We start from the raw sequence: 20,141 nt of genomic DNA on the forward strand, positions 1-20,141 counted from the left end.
TCGCACAAAAAAGTATTGTTGTAGCTTTGTAAAATTACAGTTGAACCACTGATGTCACATGGACTATTTTATTGATGTCCTTACATTTTGGAGCCTGGGAACATTTCAGTTACATTGCTGTGAATGGAGGAGCAGAAAGCTCTCGAATTTCATCAAAAATATCTTAATTTGTGTTCTGAAGATGAACGAAGGTCTTACGGGTTTGGAACGACATTAATTAATGACAGAATTGTCATTTTTGAGTGAATTATCCCTTTAACATTTGATGAATAAATTCATTTTTTAAATTTAAATTTTATTATTTAAAACAGGCTGGACATTCTTATCTTTAAGAGGTTATTTATGATGGTGTTTAAGAACATTTTTTAAGAAAAGTTTACCTTTAGAACAATCTAAAGAGGAGAGCATTCTAAAGACATGTTTTTGGGAATACAAAAATATTCTTAACATTATTCTTAAATTAGAAAATAAGACAAAATTGGAGTTAAGAAGAACTGGAGTCATAAGAATATTTAATTTGAAGGTAAAGGCGGTGGAATCAAACTATGGTTCAAACCAAGCAACAGAACAAAGTCTGAGCCAAGATCTAATGGCTCAACCACACGGAGAACCCTTGTCAATATTCCCGCACTTCATAACTGAACATGTTTCACTTTAAATATGAATTAGCTCAAATCAGATCATATGAAGCAGGGGAGAAGCATTAACATTCTGCTAAACATCTCCTTTTAAGTTGCATGGAAGAACAAACTTCATACAGGTTCGAAATGACATGAGTTTGAGTATTGCTTTAAAAGATCTTGGCAGATATATAATAGGTTGCATGTTTAAACCACAAAGGGGGCGAGCAATAAACTACCATTTTGCCTTTGAGCAAGGCATTTGACCTCAAATTGCTCCTTCGGGATAACTGGTTTGAGTCAACAATGGAGTAACTACTTTAAGATCATCCTTCTGACTCCTGCTCCATGGTAGCTTGCAGAAAAAAGCACTGTCACAAGTGACTACAATACAATTTGTTTAAACTGGTCTTAAATCTGTGGTAATCTAAACCCCATCTTACAGTCAGTGATCTTGTTCAGACAATAAATGCAGATGTCACAGGACAGCTGATAAGGACAGGCCCAGGCAAAAACAGACTTCCAAGGTGTGAGGTCCTCGTAGATAAACTGCCAAGCGAGTCCGTGAGAGGAAGTTGCTTCCATGTGCAAACAGTGCCCCCACCCACATCTGCCTTTCAGAGAACCGAATCTTCTGGCAGCTCCCAGGACAGCATCTTCTATTTGGGTATAATAATATTTTCATAGGACTTGACAGCTATGTTTTGATGCCAGGTTCTTACATGGCTACAAAGCACAGGTAAGCTGCAGAGTCTGGGCCTCCAGCCCAGAAACACGTGAGCCATTCAAACCTGTAACAATGACTGCCTTTGTTTCATCCATCTGCTCGTCTCAGCTGACACATATTCTCTCAGGCAGCTCTCTTCCGTTACTCCTGTTGAACCTTGGATCCCCAACCTCCAGGTTCTTAGTCTCTCGGTTCTCAGGGGACAAAAGTAGGGCATCGTAGATGGTTTATAGGTTGACCTTGTAGTGGAGCTCTTGGCGTCCACACTGTTTGAGCACTCAGGTAAAGGGACACCCAATTTAAACTGGTATTTGTTTGTTCTCCTCTACGGGTCTCCAGTCCTGAAAAGAGTGCATCACCTTCAGCCGAGCCACTCAGCAGCGTTCAACTGCTGGAGATCTTGGTACACACACATGATTACAGAGCCTTTTGTCTTGGTTAATGCTGACAATCTCATTTCCTGCACATGGCTTGTTGGTATATAGAAGGCCAGTTAAAGGGATAGTTCACCCAAAAATTTTAAATGCTGTACTAGTGCTGTTAATCGATAAAAAAAAAAATTAACTAATTAATGGCACATTCTTTTCTGAAATTAATCGTGATTAATCCCACCTAACGTTAAAGTTATATTATACTAACATTTATATTATATTATAGTTCAATATACTTTTACATTGCAATCATTTCACTTTCAATCTTCAAATAAATGTAGAAACAAAGTATATTTTGTCGCTGTCGGGTGGAATCCTTGCATCTCCAAAACCATTATTTTTCAGGAAATTTAAAAAACGGCATATTTTTTGAGTTATTAAACATTGTATCGTTAAAGTTGGTATTATACCTTATATTGCTATCATATACGGTTGTGTACCAACATTAACACAACATTTCCCCAAAATCATGTTTAATCGGAGAGCAGGGAGATACGAGATTACGCTGTCATTGATAAGACTGGTACGGACACAGACGTCGCTGCTGCCAGCAGTGTTCATCAGTCGTGTTGAGCCTTTTGACAAGAGACAAGGCTTTAAGAGCTAATCAAAGCTAATGATTGTGGTTACATACATCTTCCTAAACTCTATTTTAAAGATTTAAGAGCAATAAGTGATGCAATACAAAAAACGATGAGCTGACTAGGCTGTCTAATGTGGAAATTAGCCTAATCTGCTTGCAAATTTACCTTCGTGGCTTCTGCACCGAAGTATTACAGCTATCGATTTTTAACAAAACAGGCCTACTCAAATGTATGCAACCTACCTATTTTTCACTCGTTATTGTCTAAAAAACAGAGAGTTATCCAAAGATAGGCGTACTTGGCGCCAGCAGGCAGCCCTTTTTTCTCCCATAAATAAAAACGGATCGAGATATAACTATTATAATATATAAACTGTTATTATATAATTCATATAACTGAATCCTGAATAACCAGTGTTTTGAGGACATTTACCTCAGAGGACGTTTTGCTCGACGAGGATTCGTTGCGACTTTCGATCTTGAGGAACGGAGTGAAGAAGAGGCTTAAGTCTCGTAGAGTTACGAGACTTAATTTGTAAAATAACAGACCCACGTGGGGACTGACCAATAGCATCGATTTGTGAAAAAATATGACATTGACAAAATTTGGACATAGGAGGTTTCCGCCCGACAGCGACGATTTGTTAAATGCCATCTTTTTAATGACTGAAGGCAAGTATCACGGATACCAACTGATGTCTCTGATGATGATTTTTTTCCCCTAATGTTTAACCATTGACTATAGCCATTCAACATTACAGTATAATTGAGAGCTATCAATTTGAACATTTATTAGACTTTAAAAATTAATTTCTAATTTAAGTGCACTTAAAACATTCTTCACATAAACTGTGCCCTTCAGCAACTAGAAAACATAACTGAATAAAGTTATCAAACACTAAATTGTAAATTAAATAGAGATAAATAAAATTTTAAAGCTACAGAAGTTAAGGATCACAGCAGCTGGTAATTAGGATATTTTGGCTGTTGTTACTTTAAGAGCTTCTGCTGCAGAACATGATGCGGATCTGACACTGACCCAATTGATGTGGTTGTAAAGAAGTTCTACGTCTAAATAAACAACTATTTATCATTTGTTAGTGCGGTGGCCAAACCTAGCTTCACCTCTGCGTTAATGAATCGCCTGCATTAACGTGCTAATTTTCACACCACAATTCTGTGCATGTCTCTCCAAACCCGTAAGACTTTTTCATCTCCGGAACACAAATTAAGATATTTTAGATGAAGTCCAAGAGCTTTCTTACCCTGCACAGACAGCAATGCAACTGACATGTTCAAGGGACAAAAAGGTAGTAAGGACATCTTTAAAATAGTCCATGTGACATCATGTAATGAAGCTTCAAGAATACTTTTTGTGTGCAAAGAAAACAATAATAATGACTTTAACAATTTCTTCTCTTCGATGACTGTTTTAATGTCCTCGTTACCTTTCTGGGCCTTGAACGTGGTAGTTGTGTTGCTGTCTAGATAGGCTTCAGATACAACTAGTTCACAATTTGTAGTTTTGCAAGCCATGCTGGTCAAAAGCATTTTAATTGTACAGAGAGAAAAAAGTAATTTTAGTGTTAACTATTCCTTTATGATAGATCGTGTTGGAATGAACAAATAAATATTTGAGCAAGAAACAAGAGAAGACGTGACTTTTCTATTTCTAAGGGTGAAGAGTTATCTATTAGAGGCCTACATTGACCCTTGGTCGGAAATGAGCAGGCCATATTGGGGAAACACCTCCAACTAAGTGATAATTTTGCTTGCCTGGACATGCTACCATTTACCAAACAAGAGAAGCATATCCTAGGCAACAGCAACATAATGGGCCCCTCAGCCAGATTGCCAGTAAGAGTGGAGAAAGCTGAGAAAAATACAAAGAGAGACGAACACCTGCTAATTTACTCCTCAGGGCTCAACAAATTCCTGAGAATATTCTTTTGTTCTTCAGATGGAGTCCATCTCCACCTCATTTGCACATTGCAAAGTGTCATAGACTGTGTTTGTGACGATATATTTCATTATCATCACACTATACTGTCAAGATACAGATTTTAAACATGCAGTTTTGATTCAAAAGTGTAATTATGAGGGGTTCAACCAACCAATTTAACCACAAAATCCAGATCCTAAACACTGCAGATAATGTAACCAGCCAGAAACATACTCAAATATACAAGCACAGGTACATGAAACCTGCTTTATTGCATTACTCTGGCGGGAACAAACTTACAAGGGGCAAAAAAGTTCAAAATATCTGTAACACTTTACTTAAAGACTGTATGTATAATGCATTAATTATGCCTTTTAATGCACATTATAATGCATTGTACAAATGCATTTTTCTACATAAAATCACCCTTCATAAGGTAAAGAACAATCTGTGAAAATGTAACCTATCTTTAATACTGACTAAGACCATGTCAAAGATTGAAATCATCGTGAAATTAATAGTTGAAATCAAACTTTGATGCTTGTTACCTCACAGTTTGATTTTGAGACTTTAGCCTGGATTTCACAGAGAGGGTCACAATTATTTATGACAAGATGTAATGTATTACAACGCACATTATGAATAATTATAATACTTTATACCCTTTAATAACTCTTTATAATGTATTATAAATAAAGGCTTTAAGTAAAGTGTTACCAAAATGTCTATTGCATTAAACTAAAGGCCAGTTGTATAAACATTATGTACTGATTCGTAAAAGCCAGTATGACCAACAAAATTTTGTATCAAATAAGACCAATCTACATTTTTATGCAACTGACTTCAAGTTATGAACAGTCTTAAATAAAAATATTCATGACTAATTTAGCAATTTATGCAACCAAGCCCAGATGTGTTGTTGTTCAAGTAAATACTTTAACTAACTTTCTCAGAAAGATTGTTTAAAACTGCTGCTCTGCCATGGTAATAGAAAACAATGTCCTGTGAAATTGAGCTTGTATAGCCAGAAGCATCTGCACAGCTAGAAATGCTTACGTTTGCATACTTGTGCAGAGTATCTTTCAGGTCTAAGTCACCAACCTGAATTAATGCTCAAGAAAACTAGCAGAGAAACCAAAAATATTTGCTACATATGTGTCCTCAACCTTCAAGTACACAAAAAAGAAAGAAAAAAGTAGTCCCGAAGTACCAAATCGAGTAAAAGACACAAAACAGCAGCCAAACCATCCATAGAAAGCCATTTCTACAGATTGAAGTAATTGTGATCCTGATGTTTAGAAAATTAGGCAATTTGTAAAATTGCAAAGCTATTAATAAACAGCACTGCGTTGAAGTGTGATGGACTGTTTAAAATAGCAGAGCTGTGAGATATGCCCTTGTTAGACAGCAGCGCCAGATAAAAAGGCATTTGTTAACTCAAGAAAAGAAAAGAACAGTGTGATAAAGTGTCCTTGTGATTAAAAGGAGGAGGGGGTGAGAGTTTATTAACGAGTGAGCGCTTTGAAGAGGAGCCAAAGTGTGCCCACTGTCTTGTGGCCTGGGGGGCACAGACATCCCCCCACAGCCAAACACAATGACAGCCATTCACCAAACCCTCTTGGGCCGCCAGCGGGGAAGAGACCGTCATTTCACAAATCAGACGGGAGAGAGGGTTTGGTGATGAAGTGCTGGATGAGACCTGACGCATACATTTAAAGTCTGAGGAGTGGAGGAAAGACTTTGTCGTCACTCACGGTTCTCCAGACCAGCCAGCGATTGTCGCTCATTCAGACAATTCAAATAAGCGAAACCCGGGGAGCTCTGGATGATTTACTTTTCATAAAGAAAGCACACAAAGTGACTGGCCACCGACCAATCTTTCTCATGATTCGAGACTTCAACATTTAACCCTCGCCCCTCCACCAGCCTGCTGTTGCGGTCCAAAAAACGTCTCGCGGGCGGGAAGTTTTTGATCTGTTTTTCCAAAACGGACGCAGAGTGGTTCCTCGCACTTGGAATTACTGTTCCTCGAGTTCCACTCGTACTGATTTTGACTTTTACACACGGTTCTGAGTTTTATAATCAAGCAGTATAATCTGGAGAAGGCAAATGTCTTCAAGGTCTTGAAGCAGATTGTTAAAGCAGAGTCGGTGCATAATAATCATACGATATCACGTTTCAAGGAGGATGGTTAAGAATATTAGTTTTCCAGGTCTCCTTCTGACTCAAATGCAAAGGCTACCTATATTTTTAAAAAGGAGACTGAAGATTTGAATAACTGAGAGTTCCGTAATAAATATTAATGATTGAGTTGATGAGTCAAGTGGTGGCCAAACACATGACATAAGCGACAGAGCGCAGAAATTGTAACCTTAACAAATTTTACCACAACTAAAGCTCCAAACCACAAGAATGCGTGCATCACCACAAGTGAACTTAGCAAAGAAGTCAAGTAATCGTTGGAAGTGAAATTAGTTCATTAGTAGACATTTGTGATTCCAAAACACTAAGAATAAAACTCACAATGCTGCATAAACTGATCGCTTTGCTAATAATATGAGAATAGACAGTTTGGTATTTTGTCAGTGAACTCTATAATCTCCTACAGGACGATGACATACCTTTTGAGGAGTGAACTATAACATGTTAATGCTTACTTAGGCTCCAGACTAAAAAATGGCTCTAAACGTCATTAGGTGTTAAACAAAAAAGGAGACAAATCTATTTTTGTAGGTGCTAAATTCTTTCCACAGATGAACAGAAAGTGGCTAAAACACAGCAATTTCTTGGTATAATGTGACAAGATATTTTAACTGTATCACAAAACTGTGATTTCAATCACAAAAAAAGTCAAAATCTATTTTTTTTTTTTTAAAGTGTCTTTCTTTGCCAAATCTACATTATAAAGTGACAAATTTATAAAGCTATCTACTCTGAAATGTGGCATCAAAATTTGAAGAGCAGATTAAAATGATCAGAAAACTGGCAGATTCATTGTGATTCTTCAAAAAGAAATGCAGAGCTGTGGGTGCTACACACCGAAACAGCATAAGATCTGGGAAACTTTCCAGCATGTTATTGTTAGTTTTTCTGTTACAAATGAAACTTATGCACAAAACGTTTGCGAATAAAGCACCGTTTCCTTCCAGTGAGTTGAAGAGAACAAAATCGTCACTTCCCAATTTTAAGTTGCACTAAATATCACAAATGAAAATTAAATCTGCTGTTTGGGAATACAGCTCTGGGAGTTAATTATAACAGGTTTTTTTTTTTTATGCGAAAAAATGCACTTAAAAATAGGTGATGTGTAAATGTATGCAGTCATGTGTTGATATATTCATACGCTAGAGGTAAGAAAATTGTCCAGAATTCATCATTTGCAGCTTAGTTTAAAAAAAATGCTATTTAAAAGAATTTCCATAGGATAACAAGATATACTGATCTCAAAAGGTCGAGGAAAAATAGATTTTTTTATGACATAAAACTTCTTTGATACTAAAGTATTAAAACAGCATGGGCATTTTGGGCTCCTTAAATTATAACAGTGAACAAATACATGCTCCGTTATTTCTTAGCTCTGCTCGGCTGAACGTCAGAAGACCCTCTCATGCTGTAGTCTGGAGCCGCTCCGTCAGACTGCCCCATACAGGGCACACATGCTACAGTGGGCTGCAGATCCATAAACCTGCAGATCCGTGACACAGCTGCCAAGAATTAGACGATCCCTTTCGGCCTCCACACAAAAAGGGCCAGTGCTTTACTGATCCGGGTGACCTTTCCCTGAGAGGCTGATACAGCATCGGATTATGATGAACAACAAATGACAGGTGCAGTCAATTAGAAACACTAACACTGCACCCAAAAGTCATCGTCTTTGGTGCATAATTGCTTTTTGGACTCTCTTGAAAGAGACATTTCCATTGTCTCAAAAGGCAGATAATGACAGGAGTCCACTTGAGATTATCCAGTAGTTTGATGGACTCAGATGGCTGCAAATCCACACTGTTGTAAGTTCTCCTGCCCTTCACTGACACAGATAAGAGGTCACAAGAACAGGAGACTTACTGCAATGCCAAGGGGTCCTTGATGAGGCCCTTCAGCTAAATGGATGCAGGGAGTGCTGTCTGGACAAACTTTAACATGAAGGAAAAACTTTTTCAATATCTGACTTTCCTTGGCTTTCTTACAAAAGAGCATCACATGTTGAAGTCACCTTAAAAGTATTTGTACCAAGTGTTTATATAGTATGCTTGTAATAATAATAATAATAATAATAATAATAGACAAGAACATTTGAGTAATATGCTTATTGAAACATATGTAAATCAAATAGTATTATTAAATTATACATACACACACATACATTTTTTTATTTATTAATATACTTTTTACATTGTGTAACTTTTTACATTACACAATATATAAAAACATGCATTTTAAATGAAAATTATATTTTATTATACAGTAAGTTAATAATTCTGTTTACTATTGTCCTTTTTAGAGCTTCTTTACAGCAGAATAGAATTTTGTTTGCATTATTGAAAGCTGTTTTGGCACAATCTATATAGTATAAAGCGCTATATAAATAAAGGTGACTTGAATATTATGAAGAATTCAAGAATTCACTCTATATAATATTTATTATATATTTTAATATTTTATTCAATTTATATAATCATTAGTAAATCATTTATTTTTTACATACTGTTGTTACACAGTAAAAATATATTTAATTGCAATTTAAAGAGACAGAGCGATAAACTATTTATTGAAATACATTTAATCTATCTTTTATTAAACATTTAATTATTATAAATACATAATTGTTACATTTATTAAAAATATATGCAATTGACATTTTATCAATAATAATAATAATAATGATAATAATAATGCTGTTTTTATTGAAATATATGCAAGTATTATTTTATTACGTCGTCTAGATTGTTGCTAAGAAAGTGCCAGGTACTTGTTTGCCTATTCTTTTGCCCAGGGTTTCACAGTTCTCTCTCTTGAATTGTGGCTATGGTATATCACTCAGGTTTAAATGAAAATATTAAGAGCGTATGGCTATATCCAAGAGCCATATGGAAGCACTTTGTATTCTTAGTTATGCCCTGTCGGGTTTAGTGTAAGTGGCAGCTACCATATGCACTGTGTCGTGATGTCGGGACTCCCATCAGCATGCTGTTTTATACATTAATGCCACCTCTAAGCCAACGATACAGACAATGCTAAGCTTTTTCTATCTTTTTGTGGACAAAACATCATAACCAGACCCACTCATCGTTTTAATCATACACTAGATTTAATTATATTGCATGTAATAGATCTTAATGATATAGATATAGTACCTCAAAGTGATGATGTTACTGACCACTACCTTGTATCGCGCATGCTGCCTATTATTGATATTAACTATATGACTCCGCGTTATCGTCCGGGCAGAACTATTGTTCCAATCACCAAAGATAGATTCACAAATAACCTGCCTGATTTATCTCAACTGCTCTGTGTACCCATAAATACACATGAACTAGACGAAATGACTAGCAACATGGGCACTATCTTCTCTAATACATTAGAAGCTGTTGCCCACATCAAACTGAAAAAGGTTAGAGAAAAACGTACTGCGCCATGGTACAACAGTTATACCCGTTCTCTCAAGAAAGAAACTCGTAGTCTTGAATGCAAATGGAGAAAAACTAACTTGGAAGTTTTTAGAATTGCGTGGAAAAACAGTATGTCCAGCTATAGACAGGCTCTAAAAGCTGCCAGGGCAGAGCATATCCGCAAACTCATAGATAATATCCAAAACAATCCAAGGTTCTTATTTAGCAGTGGCTAGATTAACAAATAAACAGACACCGCCCGATCTAAATATTCCCTCACAGTTTAGTAGTGATGACTAGTGAACTGGCAAATTACAGACCCATTTCAAATCTTCCGTTTATGTCAAAAATTTTTATAAAATTAATTTCAGGGTTTCAGGCCCCATCATAGCACAGAAACTGCACTTGTTAAAATTACAAATGACTTGCTTCTTGCGTCTGACCAAGGCTGCATCTCATTGCTAGTTTTACTTGACTTTAGTGCTGCGTTCAACACTATAGAGATCAATTACAAAACTATACTGGTATTCAAGGGCAGGCTTTAAGATGGTTTCGATCCCACCTGTCCGATCGCTATCACTTTGTCTATTTAAAAGGGGAATCATCTCAATTAAATCCAGAAAAGTATGGCGTGACACAAGGATCTGTCCTAGGCCCTCTGCTATTTTCAATATACATGTTGCCTCTTGGTAATATTATTAGAAAATATGGGATTAGTTTCCATTGTTATGCTGATGATACTCAACTATATATTTCAACAAGACCAGATGAAACTTCTAAATTATCTAAGCTAACAGAGTGTGTTAAAAATGTAAAAGACTGGATGATCAATAATTTTCTTCTATTAAATTAGAATAAGACCAAGATATTACTTATTGGACCAAAAAACAGTACACAGAATCTCGTAGATTAAAAATTTGCATCTACACAGATGTACTGTTACTTCCTCTACAGTCAGAAATTTGGGTGTTATATTAGACAGCAACTTGTCTTTTGAAAATCATATTTCCCATGTTACAAAAACAGCATTCTTCCATCTTAGAAACATTGCAAAGTTACGGAACATGCTACCTGTCTCTCATGCAGAAAAGCTAGTTCATGCGTTTACGAACTCTAGACTGGACTATTGTAATGCACTGCTAGGTGGTTGTCCTGCATCTTCAATAAACAAGCTACAGAATGCCGCCAAAATGCAGCGGCTAGAGTTCTTACCAGGTCAAGAAAATATGATCATATTACCCCAATTTTACAGTCTCTGCACTGGCTACCTATTAAGATCTGTTTCAGTTACAAAATATTACTACTTACTTTAAAGGCCCTAAATGGTTTAGCTCCTGCATACCTAACTCGTCTTCTACCATGCTACAATCCAACCCGCTCCCTAAGGTTGCAAAACTCTGGACTCTCGGTAGTTCCTATGATAGCAAAGTCCACTAAAGGAGGTAGAGCTTTTTCACATTTGGCTCCCAAACTCTGGAATAGCCTTCCTGATAACATTCGGGGTTCAGACACACTCTCTCTGTTTAAATCTAGATTAAAGACATCTCTTTAGCCAAGCATTCACATAATGCATCTTATAATCGTGTACTGCAGTTATATCTGATCAAATGCACATTTTCATTCTTTTGCTTGGGTTGAAGACATCATTTTTTGCTTAGTTGGAACAGCAGCTATGCTAATTTCTCTCTATTACCTCCTCTGTTTCTGCAACTAGGAATTACAGAAGCTTCAGTCTGGACCCAGCCCTTACAAAGATCTGAGATGACACCTGAGAAGAGATGATGCCAACCCCTCAGAAGACCTCAGATGATGTCAACCCTCTGACAATATACAAAATTACCAAATTTTGCTATGAGTTTGATCGTAACATATAATCATTGCTGTTAATAGTGTTCACCGTCTGTTTGATTACATGACATTAAGTAACTGCTTGATTTTTACTGCAAATTTCTGCCATATGGACATCACTGATAGGCTACTACTAAATATAAATGTAGAAAATGTAATTTTCTGTAAAGCTGCTTTGCAACGATTTGCATCATGAAAAGCGCTATACAAATAAACTTGAATTGAAAACTGAAGAATTATCAATAAAGATCACATAAATTTCCAAATAAAGAAAACTGTTTGATTGAAGAATAACGGAAGCGTTCTTTTAAACACCGCTGAACTTGGTAACCGAAAAGCACAGAAAGCCAACCAGGAAATTAAATACTATCTAAAGCAGTAGACATGGATCCAGAGGGGCTAGATTTCAGCTTGAGCCTCGTAGACTTATTCCAAGCAACATCAGATCCATCCTACAGCCTGTGCTTCCTTCTAGGTGACTGGCAACCAAAGCTTCTCCCTTCACCTATAAGTTCCTGTAAGCCTGAGTGGGAAAGAGCTCTGGGCTGAAACAATGCATCCTTTGTCTTGCACCAACAATCTACCTACCAGCCAACTCTTTGATTAGAAGCCAAGACAAACCACTGTGTTGGGTTACAGTTCTTGTAGCCAAACACCATGCTTGTGTTTAATATACTACAGTCTTTCTGCATTTTGCTTCCTGTCAATCAAAGCGGTGAGACTCGGTGGGTTTGGTCATTACTTCATTATGTAGCAAAAGAAAAGAGCATGTTTATTATGATCGGAAAATTATCCAGACACATAATAGCCGATGGTGAGATAAGGCAGGTGTGCTTCCAGAAAAGGGGGCTTGTGGGGAAGAGTTCTCCACCTTTAGCGCCTCAGTCAGTGGTGAGGTTATGAATCCTTTAATCCCCCCATTTTCAAAGGTCACACGCTGATTTCAAGGATCACATGAAAGAGAAAGAGATGCGACTGGGACAATGAGTCTGATGTGAGAGAGGATTTGAAAAATGAGTTTTAAAGATGAGACGGTGCAAGGTTTGAGTCTATACACGGAATTTGACTTTAACTCTAAAATCTCCCACAAAAATAAGGCAAGTTTTGGTCACAGTCAGGGATGCAAACAAACCCTTTATCTAAAATAGTACATTTTGGCCATAACTTGTCATAACTTGTCACATAACGTTAATATTGAAGTTAATTTTGTACATGCATAGTTTACCAGGGACAAATAATGTTTACCTCCTTTTCAAAAGTCTTTTATTTTGCTAATCTTAATAAGCTTAACATATCAGTACAGGGCTCGCAAAATCGCTAGCCCGACGTCCCGGGGCTATTGCGTCTTCCAGTCGGGCTACCAAAATGTATCACTGCACTGCCCGACGGGTACCTTAAATACAGGGCTCCCACGCGATGTTCCCTCTAAGCTGAGCGCGCGCGCAACCGCGCAGAAGAAATAATGTGCCTCGCGCACACAAAAATGAGTTGGGAAGCCATTTGATTGAATGCCGCCAGTAAAAGGAAAAGAATAGCAATGCTCGGGCAAACCGCTATAGAGCTGAAGTCACGAAAGAGTTAGAGCCGGTGAATGCGGTTTACAGGTTTCATAGAAAGAGAACGATATGCACCAAAGGAGTCGCTGTAGAAACTGAATACTTCAATGGTTGCGGTGCACTCAACACGAGAGACGACGCAAACACAATGACGTGAAATAAAACGTCCTCATGTATTAAAGAAGAGTGGCTTGATTAAGTGCTGGAAATAGCGGAGGATGGGCAAAGAACGGTAACAAAACTCTGAAACATGTTCAGTCACACACAAGAGTATTGTACAAACTGTACTTCATAACATGTTTAGACAGCTATAGAAGAATTCATGTGTTCATGTTTTTTTATATTTAACTTACAGATCTCAGCTTAGGTTTTGCTTCAGTTTCTATTCTATTCTATTCTATCAGTTTAAATAGTTTGTTTTGATAATATATTATGTTAGGCTTATATTATAGACTCAAAAACAAGGTCAGTTATTTATCAGATTTTTGACTTTGAGTCTCTTGCTCATCAAGGCTGTATTTATTTAAAACATACAGAAAAACAGTGATATAGTGAAATATTATTGTAATTTCTAATATTAGTTTCCTATTTTAATACCTATACTATAAAATGTCATTTATTTCTGTGATCAAAGCTGATTTTCAGCATCATTCCTCCAGTCTTCAGGGTCACATGATCCTTCAGAAATCCTAATAATATACTGATTTTATTATTAGTGTTGAAACTGTTGTGCTGCTTCATATTTTTTGGGAATCTGTGTTTCTTTTTTCTTTGATTATTTGATTAATAAAAAGTTTAAAAGAACACCATTTATTCAAAATAGAAATACTATCTAACAATAGAAGTTTTTACTATAAATTTGATCCATTTAACACATCCTTGCTGAATAAAATTTATTTAACTTTTTTTTTTTTTTACTTTTTTGAAGTATCTTTAAAAAAGAAATAAAAACAATTTCTGACCCCAAACTTTTGAATAGTTTATATTGTAACACAAAATCTCTATTTTGACTAAACACTGTTCTTTTTTACTTTTTTATATTTAAAAAATATCACAGGTCCCAAAAAATACAGTATAAAAAAAGCAGTACAACTGTTTCCAACATTGATTAAAAATCAGCATATTATAATTACTTCTAAAGGATCATGTGACTCTGAAAATACTGCTTTGCTTCACAGGAATTAATTACATTTTAAAGTATATTAAAATAGAAAACATTTATTTTAAATTGCAATAATATTTCACAATATTATTTTGTGAAATAATATTCAGTATTTTTATGAAATAGCCTTGATGAGCATAAGAAACTTCTTTAATAAACTTTTTTGATCCAAACTGTTAAACTGCAGTGTATTGTTCAGTAAAAATGTTTTCTCAGGTAACCTAAAATGTACATCATTTAGTTACATCAAGGGTCAAATCAAATATAAATAGCTCATTAAAGTTCAAAGTTACACACTTTATTTGTGTGCGTGCTGTACAGGTCTGGTATAAAGAATGCTTTTGCTCAGGTGCCCGAAATGTCCGTCCAATAGAGAGAAGTTTTGCTCAGCAAGAAAAACATTAGAGGGAGCAATGCTCCCACGGGTCCTTATATTTGATACAACTAAACTGAAGAGTTTTTAAGACCTTAGACAGTTTTAAATACGTTAAATGGTATAAGAAATAATTTTTAAAATTGCCTTAAATAGATTTTTAAGAATTCTGCAGATACCTTGTAAATAGTAAAAAAACTCTTTCCTTGATATGCGTTGATATTTGTGTATTGAAAATGTTTTTGATTGACATTTATGGTCTTTATTTTATTTGGGCTAGTTAAATTAATTTTCGGGCTACCAAAATCTGAAGAGTACCTGCCCGAAGGGCTACCAGGGCTTTAGAAATTTTGCGAGCCCTACAGTACCATACTGGTTAATGGCTAATATCATAGATTATTATTAATATTATTTTTTTTTTTTTTGCGTTAGATATTCATTATGAAATACAAAATATGCAATTGTACATTACCGTTCAAAAGTTTGGGGTTAATTTTTTTTAATCAAAAATATAGTAAAATCAATTACTGTGAACAAATATTGTGAAATACTATGGCAATTTAAAATAACTGTTTTCTATTTTAATATATTTTAAAATGTATTTTATTCCTGTGATGCAAAGCTGAATTTTCAGCATCATTACTGCAATCTTCAGTGTCACATGATCCTTCAGAAATCTTTCTAATATACTGATTTGCTGCTCAAAAAATATTTCTGATTATTATCAATGTTGAAAACAGTTGTGCTGCTTTATATTTTCATTCTCAAAAGAACAGCATTTATTTGAAATAGAAATCTTTTGCAACATTATAAATGCCTATGCTTTACATTTTGATCAATTTAATGCATCCTTATATATAATAAAATTATTAAATTCACTTAAAACATAAAAATAAATCTTACTGATCCCGAACATTTAAACAGCAATGTACATGCTCATAGCTATTGGTGTATGTTTCATTATGTTTATCGTCATCTAAAAACACTAACAAATGAGCAACACGGTTAAACAATTCTTTGAAAATCTCAGAATATATACTTTTTCCTTAGTGTACATTATAACATTATGATACATAAATTCACTTTTAGCATTTATTTTATTTGAACAAAATAGTGTAGAATTTTAATGTAAATGATTTATCAGTTATCAGCTGTAAACATGAAAATTAATCATTGCTTAAACAAGAACAGCAAGGGGGACCTGGAAGTGGACTTTTTTTGATAAGCAATGGCCCAGCAACCCCGCCCCCCACCATGATTGTGGCCAGTTTACAAAACATTAAAAATGTACCTCAGTCAGTTTTACTTTTCTCATCAAAAATCCTTTGCTTTATTAAATCTGAAAAGAACTGACCCTTGACTATATTTAAGAGCTTATACCTTATAGGTCATTATTTGTAGTACCAGAAAAACGATGCTATTCTTTTTAAGGGATTCATCAAACTCACTGGTTTCTAAATTTTCTAAATTTTCCCTGAGCAGCGTCTCTGTTTTTGCAATTAACAAAATGAATGCAAGGAAATGAAGCATCTTTGGGCACAGAGCAAAGTCAATAACAGTTCTCGAAGAAACACCAAAGTGCCAGCTTTCAGATAAAAATGATTCCAGAAGCATGTTTACAATGAATTTCTCTGATATAAGACAGAAAATGATACGGTCTCATGTCTCAGGAGGACTAGTGCTGGGGCTGCCAGGTTGGCAGCAGGGAGCCGTTTCTCCTACCGTGGCAGAGTAATTTAATTTGTGAGCCAGATATGTGCTTCACCTTGAGGGACCTGACTGTGTCCACTGAAGCGGCTCCAGTGAGCATGAGGAGCAACTGTGCCACAGTTCTGGTTGACTGCAGGTGTCACTGGTCTTTAGCAACATCAGGAATCAGAGGTCTGGTCAACCAGACAACCCGCTGGGATCACAGTGAGAAACTCAGTGTATTCAACTGCTATTGTGGGCTTTATGTATTTCCACTTTGTACTCCCCTTGGTTTTTAATCTGTGATTTACCATGAAAATTAAAGTTGTAATTACAAGTACTAGCAATAACCACTAAAACCTGCTACAAGAAGTTTCATATTTCAATTAATTCTCTTTAAAACAATAAAGCAAATTCTATTTACTAAAATTATGAGAGAATGACTTACTATGATAGAGTTCATAAATTAGCATTTGCTGATCATCAGCGTCTTGTAACGTATATGTGCATCTCACTGAAACAGATGGATTTAATAGATTTGTCTACCAGGGTGATGTTTTTTGCCTTTAGTTTTAAGAGGAAATTCAAGCGTAAAAATGAAAGAGCGTGGTTTATAGCTCCTTGCATTGCTAAATGCTAAACAATATTTAATTGCCGTAACAATATTTATAAAATTCAATAGACTGTTTGTTACTCGTTAGAAGAACTTTTTAATCTATTTAAGAACTATTTAAGCTGTCAGTTGTTAGTGGAGTTAACTAAACAAGCTGATTGTAATAAGTTGCATTGTTTTCTGAAGTTCAAGGTCAACTTTTTTTAACAGCACTGATCATGTCTTTTTTTTATTCAGCGTCTCTCATATAAGCTTGGAGTTAAGATGATGTCAAGTTAAAAACATAAACTTTAAGAAATGGGTCTCAAGATCTTTAACATTAAACCACTGCAAATGGGCAAAATCCATGATAACGCCTCTTCCAGTGAAAAAGTCCATCCCCTGCTGTCCTCTCACATCAAAATCCACTTACATATTGGTTTAGAGCAGCTTTGGACTGTTTTCCCTTGTAAACGGTGCTTGATTTATGCATATTTCTCTCTTGATTCAGATTACTTTTTCACTGGTGTAAGCAAATTATGGATTATGAATTGCAACTGACCGGAAAAAGATCATTTCAGAGCAGGGAGTGAAAATTTGTGTTTTAAAGGACTGTGTTGTATCAGCCAATCAGATTCTTATTTACTGGCCATACAGAAACAATAACCTTATAAAACATTAATAAGAGTTTGAACCATTAAACAAGCAGAAATATCAAATTGTGTTAGCTTACATAAAGCTGTCATATTAACCTGGAATAGGAAATATATATATATATATAAAAAACAGGGGTGTGAGGCTGCAGCCCCATTCAGAGCAACACAAAGAACACATAAAACATTTTGTGACACTAATGCCAAAGGAACTCATCCCCATCCCTGGAGAGAAAGTGTGTCTGAACTTAATAGAGCAACAGTGCCTTCTGCTGGACACCACTTTAACTGCTCTATCACATTACAGACAGCAGGGGACGTTTCTAGCACTCAGAAACACTTTGATTAGCAGGTTGAGGTGTGTTGGAGCTAAACAATTCAGGAGAAAGATTGGGTGTCCATGATGCACAAAAAAAAACAAAGTGGACGGCATACCTGCGGGAAGTCTTCTTCACCGTGTCTGGATTGGTCTTCTTCTCATCCGTCTTGTCTTTCTTTAGTTTCTGTGAGATGTTCTCTCTGATCCTCTCTCTCTCTGATTCACTGTCGCTGTCATCCTCTGAATCATCACCTGCATCCTGGACCGGATAACAGACACAGACTCACATCACAGTATGACATCCTCAGAAATCACTGAACTGAACACATATCAAAGAGAACGTACCTCAAAATCATCTCCGCCACTTTGGTTCCTTTACATACAACAAAAAACAAAAATGGAGTTTTAATTCAACTGTTTTTACATTAATTATGGATTACCTCTGCATTATGACACAAAGCCATTACAACAGAAAGGGGAATTAGTTATGTGAAGACTAAGGTTGTTTTTTCCCCGACCTGTCAACGACTGGAACAGAGCTTAACTTGGGATCATCCTTCAGCAGGTCATGACTGCTTTTGCTTTTTCCTTTCATGGTCTGCAAGGATGAATGAATTAATGTTGAAAGCACCTACTGCTCATTTTCACACAAATAAAGAAAGACCTCATGGAGGAATCATCTCATTGGACAGAAAGCTACCTGGCTGACTTGACTGACCATCTCCTCATCTTCCTCGGCCTCCTCACCAAACGACAACAAGTTGAAATTCCTATAGAAAAATGTTAACGTTTACATTATGGAAACATTTCTGTACAGCATGACAATACAAAGCTAAACAATTTTTAAAAATCTAATTAAAACGGGGGAAAAAAATTCAGATTGACCCTATTTATTTTCTGTAAATCTATGCAATTGTTTTACTTTTGTTGTTGTTGATTGTTTATCATGATGAACTTATGACAATCTACATTATTATTATTAGTCTGCAGTCCAAAATCCAGAACAAGTTCTGAAAATGTAATGTGATGAGAGTTTGCAAGAACCACAATAATGTCACAGATGACTTTCCAAAATCAAATATCACTATTTTCAGTGATATATTACAACTCAGAATACATCAGCAGGGGCCCAGCAAGCTCTCAAATCACTTAAAATATTTAAATACATCAATTATTATTAATATATCAAAATAATCTGACTAACTCTAAATTAAAATGCTAAAAAAAATAAAAAATTAAATCAGCGTTATTGTTAACTAACACTAAAATTAAAACTTGTTGAAATACAGCTCCAACAAAAGTTAATTTAAAATTGTACTAAATAACACAAGAATAACAATAATACTATAATAATACTGGATGTACTGTTGATTTTAAGAAGCATGTTTTTCTTAAAGTACATACAATTCTTGCAACTACTGAAATCATAAAAGGAATCAAGATTAAATTCACTTTATGTAATTGATTTATATATAAATGCTTTATATACATCAACTCTAACTTTCTGTTGAAAACAAGCAGCTATTGTCATAATTACAGCAGAAATATAAAAAATATCATAGCTTATATGGCCTTCAAATGTCGCGTTTGAGTCAAAAAGGTTAAGAACTAGTTAAACGACATTAAACGCATTGTGAATGCTTGTGTCATGTTGTCTTTGCTGCTGGTACCAAAAGAAATGAAAGAAATGAATAAAGTTTAAGAGTGTACGTGTGTCATACTTTGTTGCTTTGGACTGTGATTTCTTCCCTTCTTTGTTTTTCTCTTTTTTAACCTTAATTTCACGGGGAACGATGTCATCAAATGGAGAATGTAAGACCTGCACAAAACCAATGACTCCATATGAAAACAAAGGTCAATGAAATCAAAACGGTAAATCCAGTACATGAGGGGACTGAACAAACCTCTGCGGATCGAATTTTGTGCGGGTTGAGCGGCCGTTCATCACGGTCACACTCCACCTCTGCTAACCTGATTATATTATACACCGTATCTCCTGTGACCTGCAGGCAAAGCGCAACAGACAAATTGTGA

The 20,141-nt window shown here is 35.7% G+C and overlaps 1 protein-coding gene across 2 annotated transcripts in view; it reads right to left on the reverse strand.

The window, feature by feature from the left end:
• The window catches only part of LOC306865457 (spliceosome-associated protein CWC27 homolog), a 48,184-nt gene that overhangs the window by 20,549 nt on the left and 7,494 nt on the right, over positions 1 to 20,141 (reverse strand). For both annotated transcript variants that reach the window (XM_079410057.1, XM_079410058.1), the window contains exons 6-11: positions 20,012 to 20,110; positions 19,829 to 19,926; positions 18,808 to 18,877; positions 18,626 to 18,705; positions 18,453 to 18,480; positions 18,224 to 18,366 (exon numbers count right to left, since the gene is read on the reverse strand). In XM_079410057.1, the coding sequence (XP_079266183.1) occupies positions 18,224 to 18,366; positions 18,453 to 18,480; positions 18,626 to 18,705; positions 18,808 to 18,877; positions 19,829 to 19,926; positions 20,012 to 20,110 (518 nt within the window). The remainder of the gene's footprint in view (positions 1 to 18,223; positions 18,367 to 18,452; positions 18,481 to 18,625; positions 18,706 to 18,807; positions 18,878 to 19,828; positions 19,927 to 20,011; positions 20,111 to 20,141) is intronic.

The sequence above is a fragment of the Barbus barbus genome (assembly GCF_936440315.1).
Source record: "Barbus barbus genome assembly, chromosome: 47".
Taxonomy (NCBI): Eukaryota; Metazoa; Chordata; class Actinopteri; order Cypriniformes; family Cyprinidae; genus Barbus; species Barbus barbus.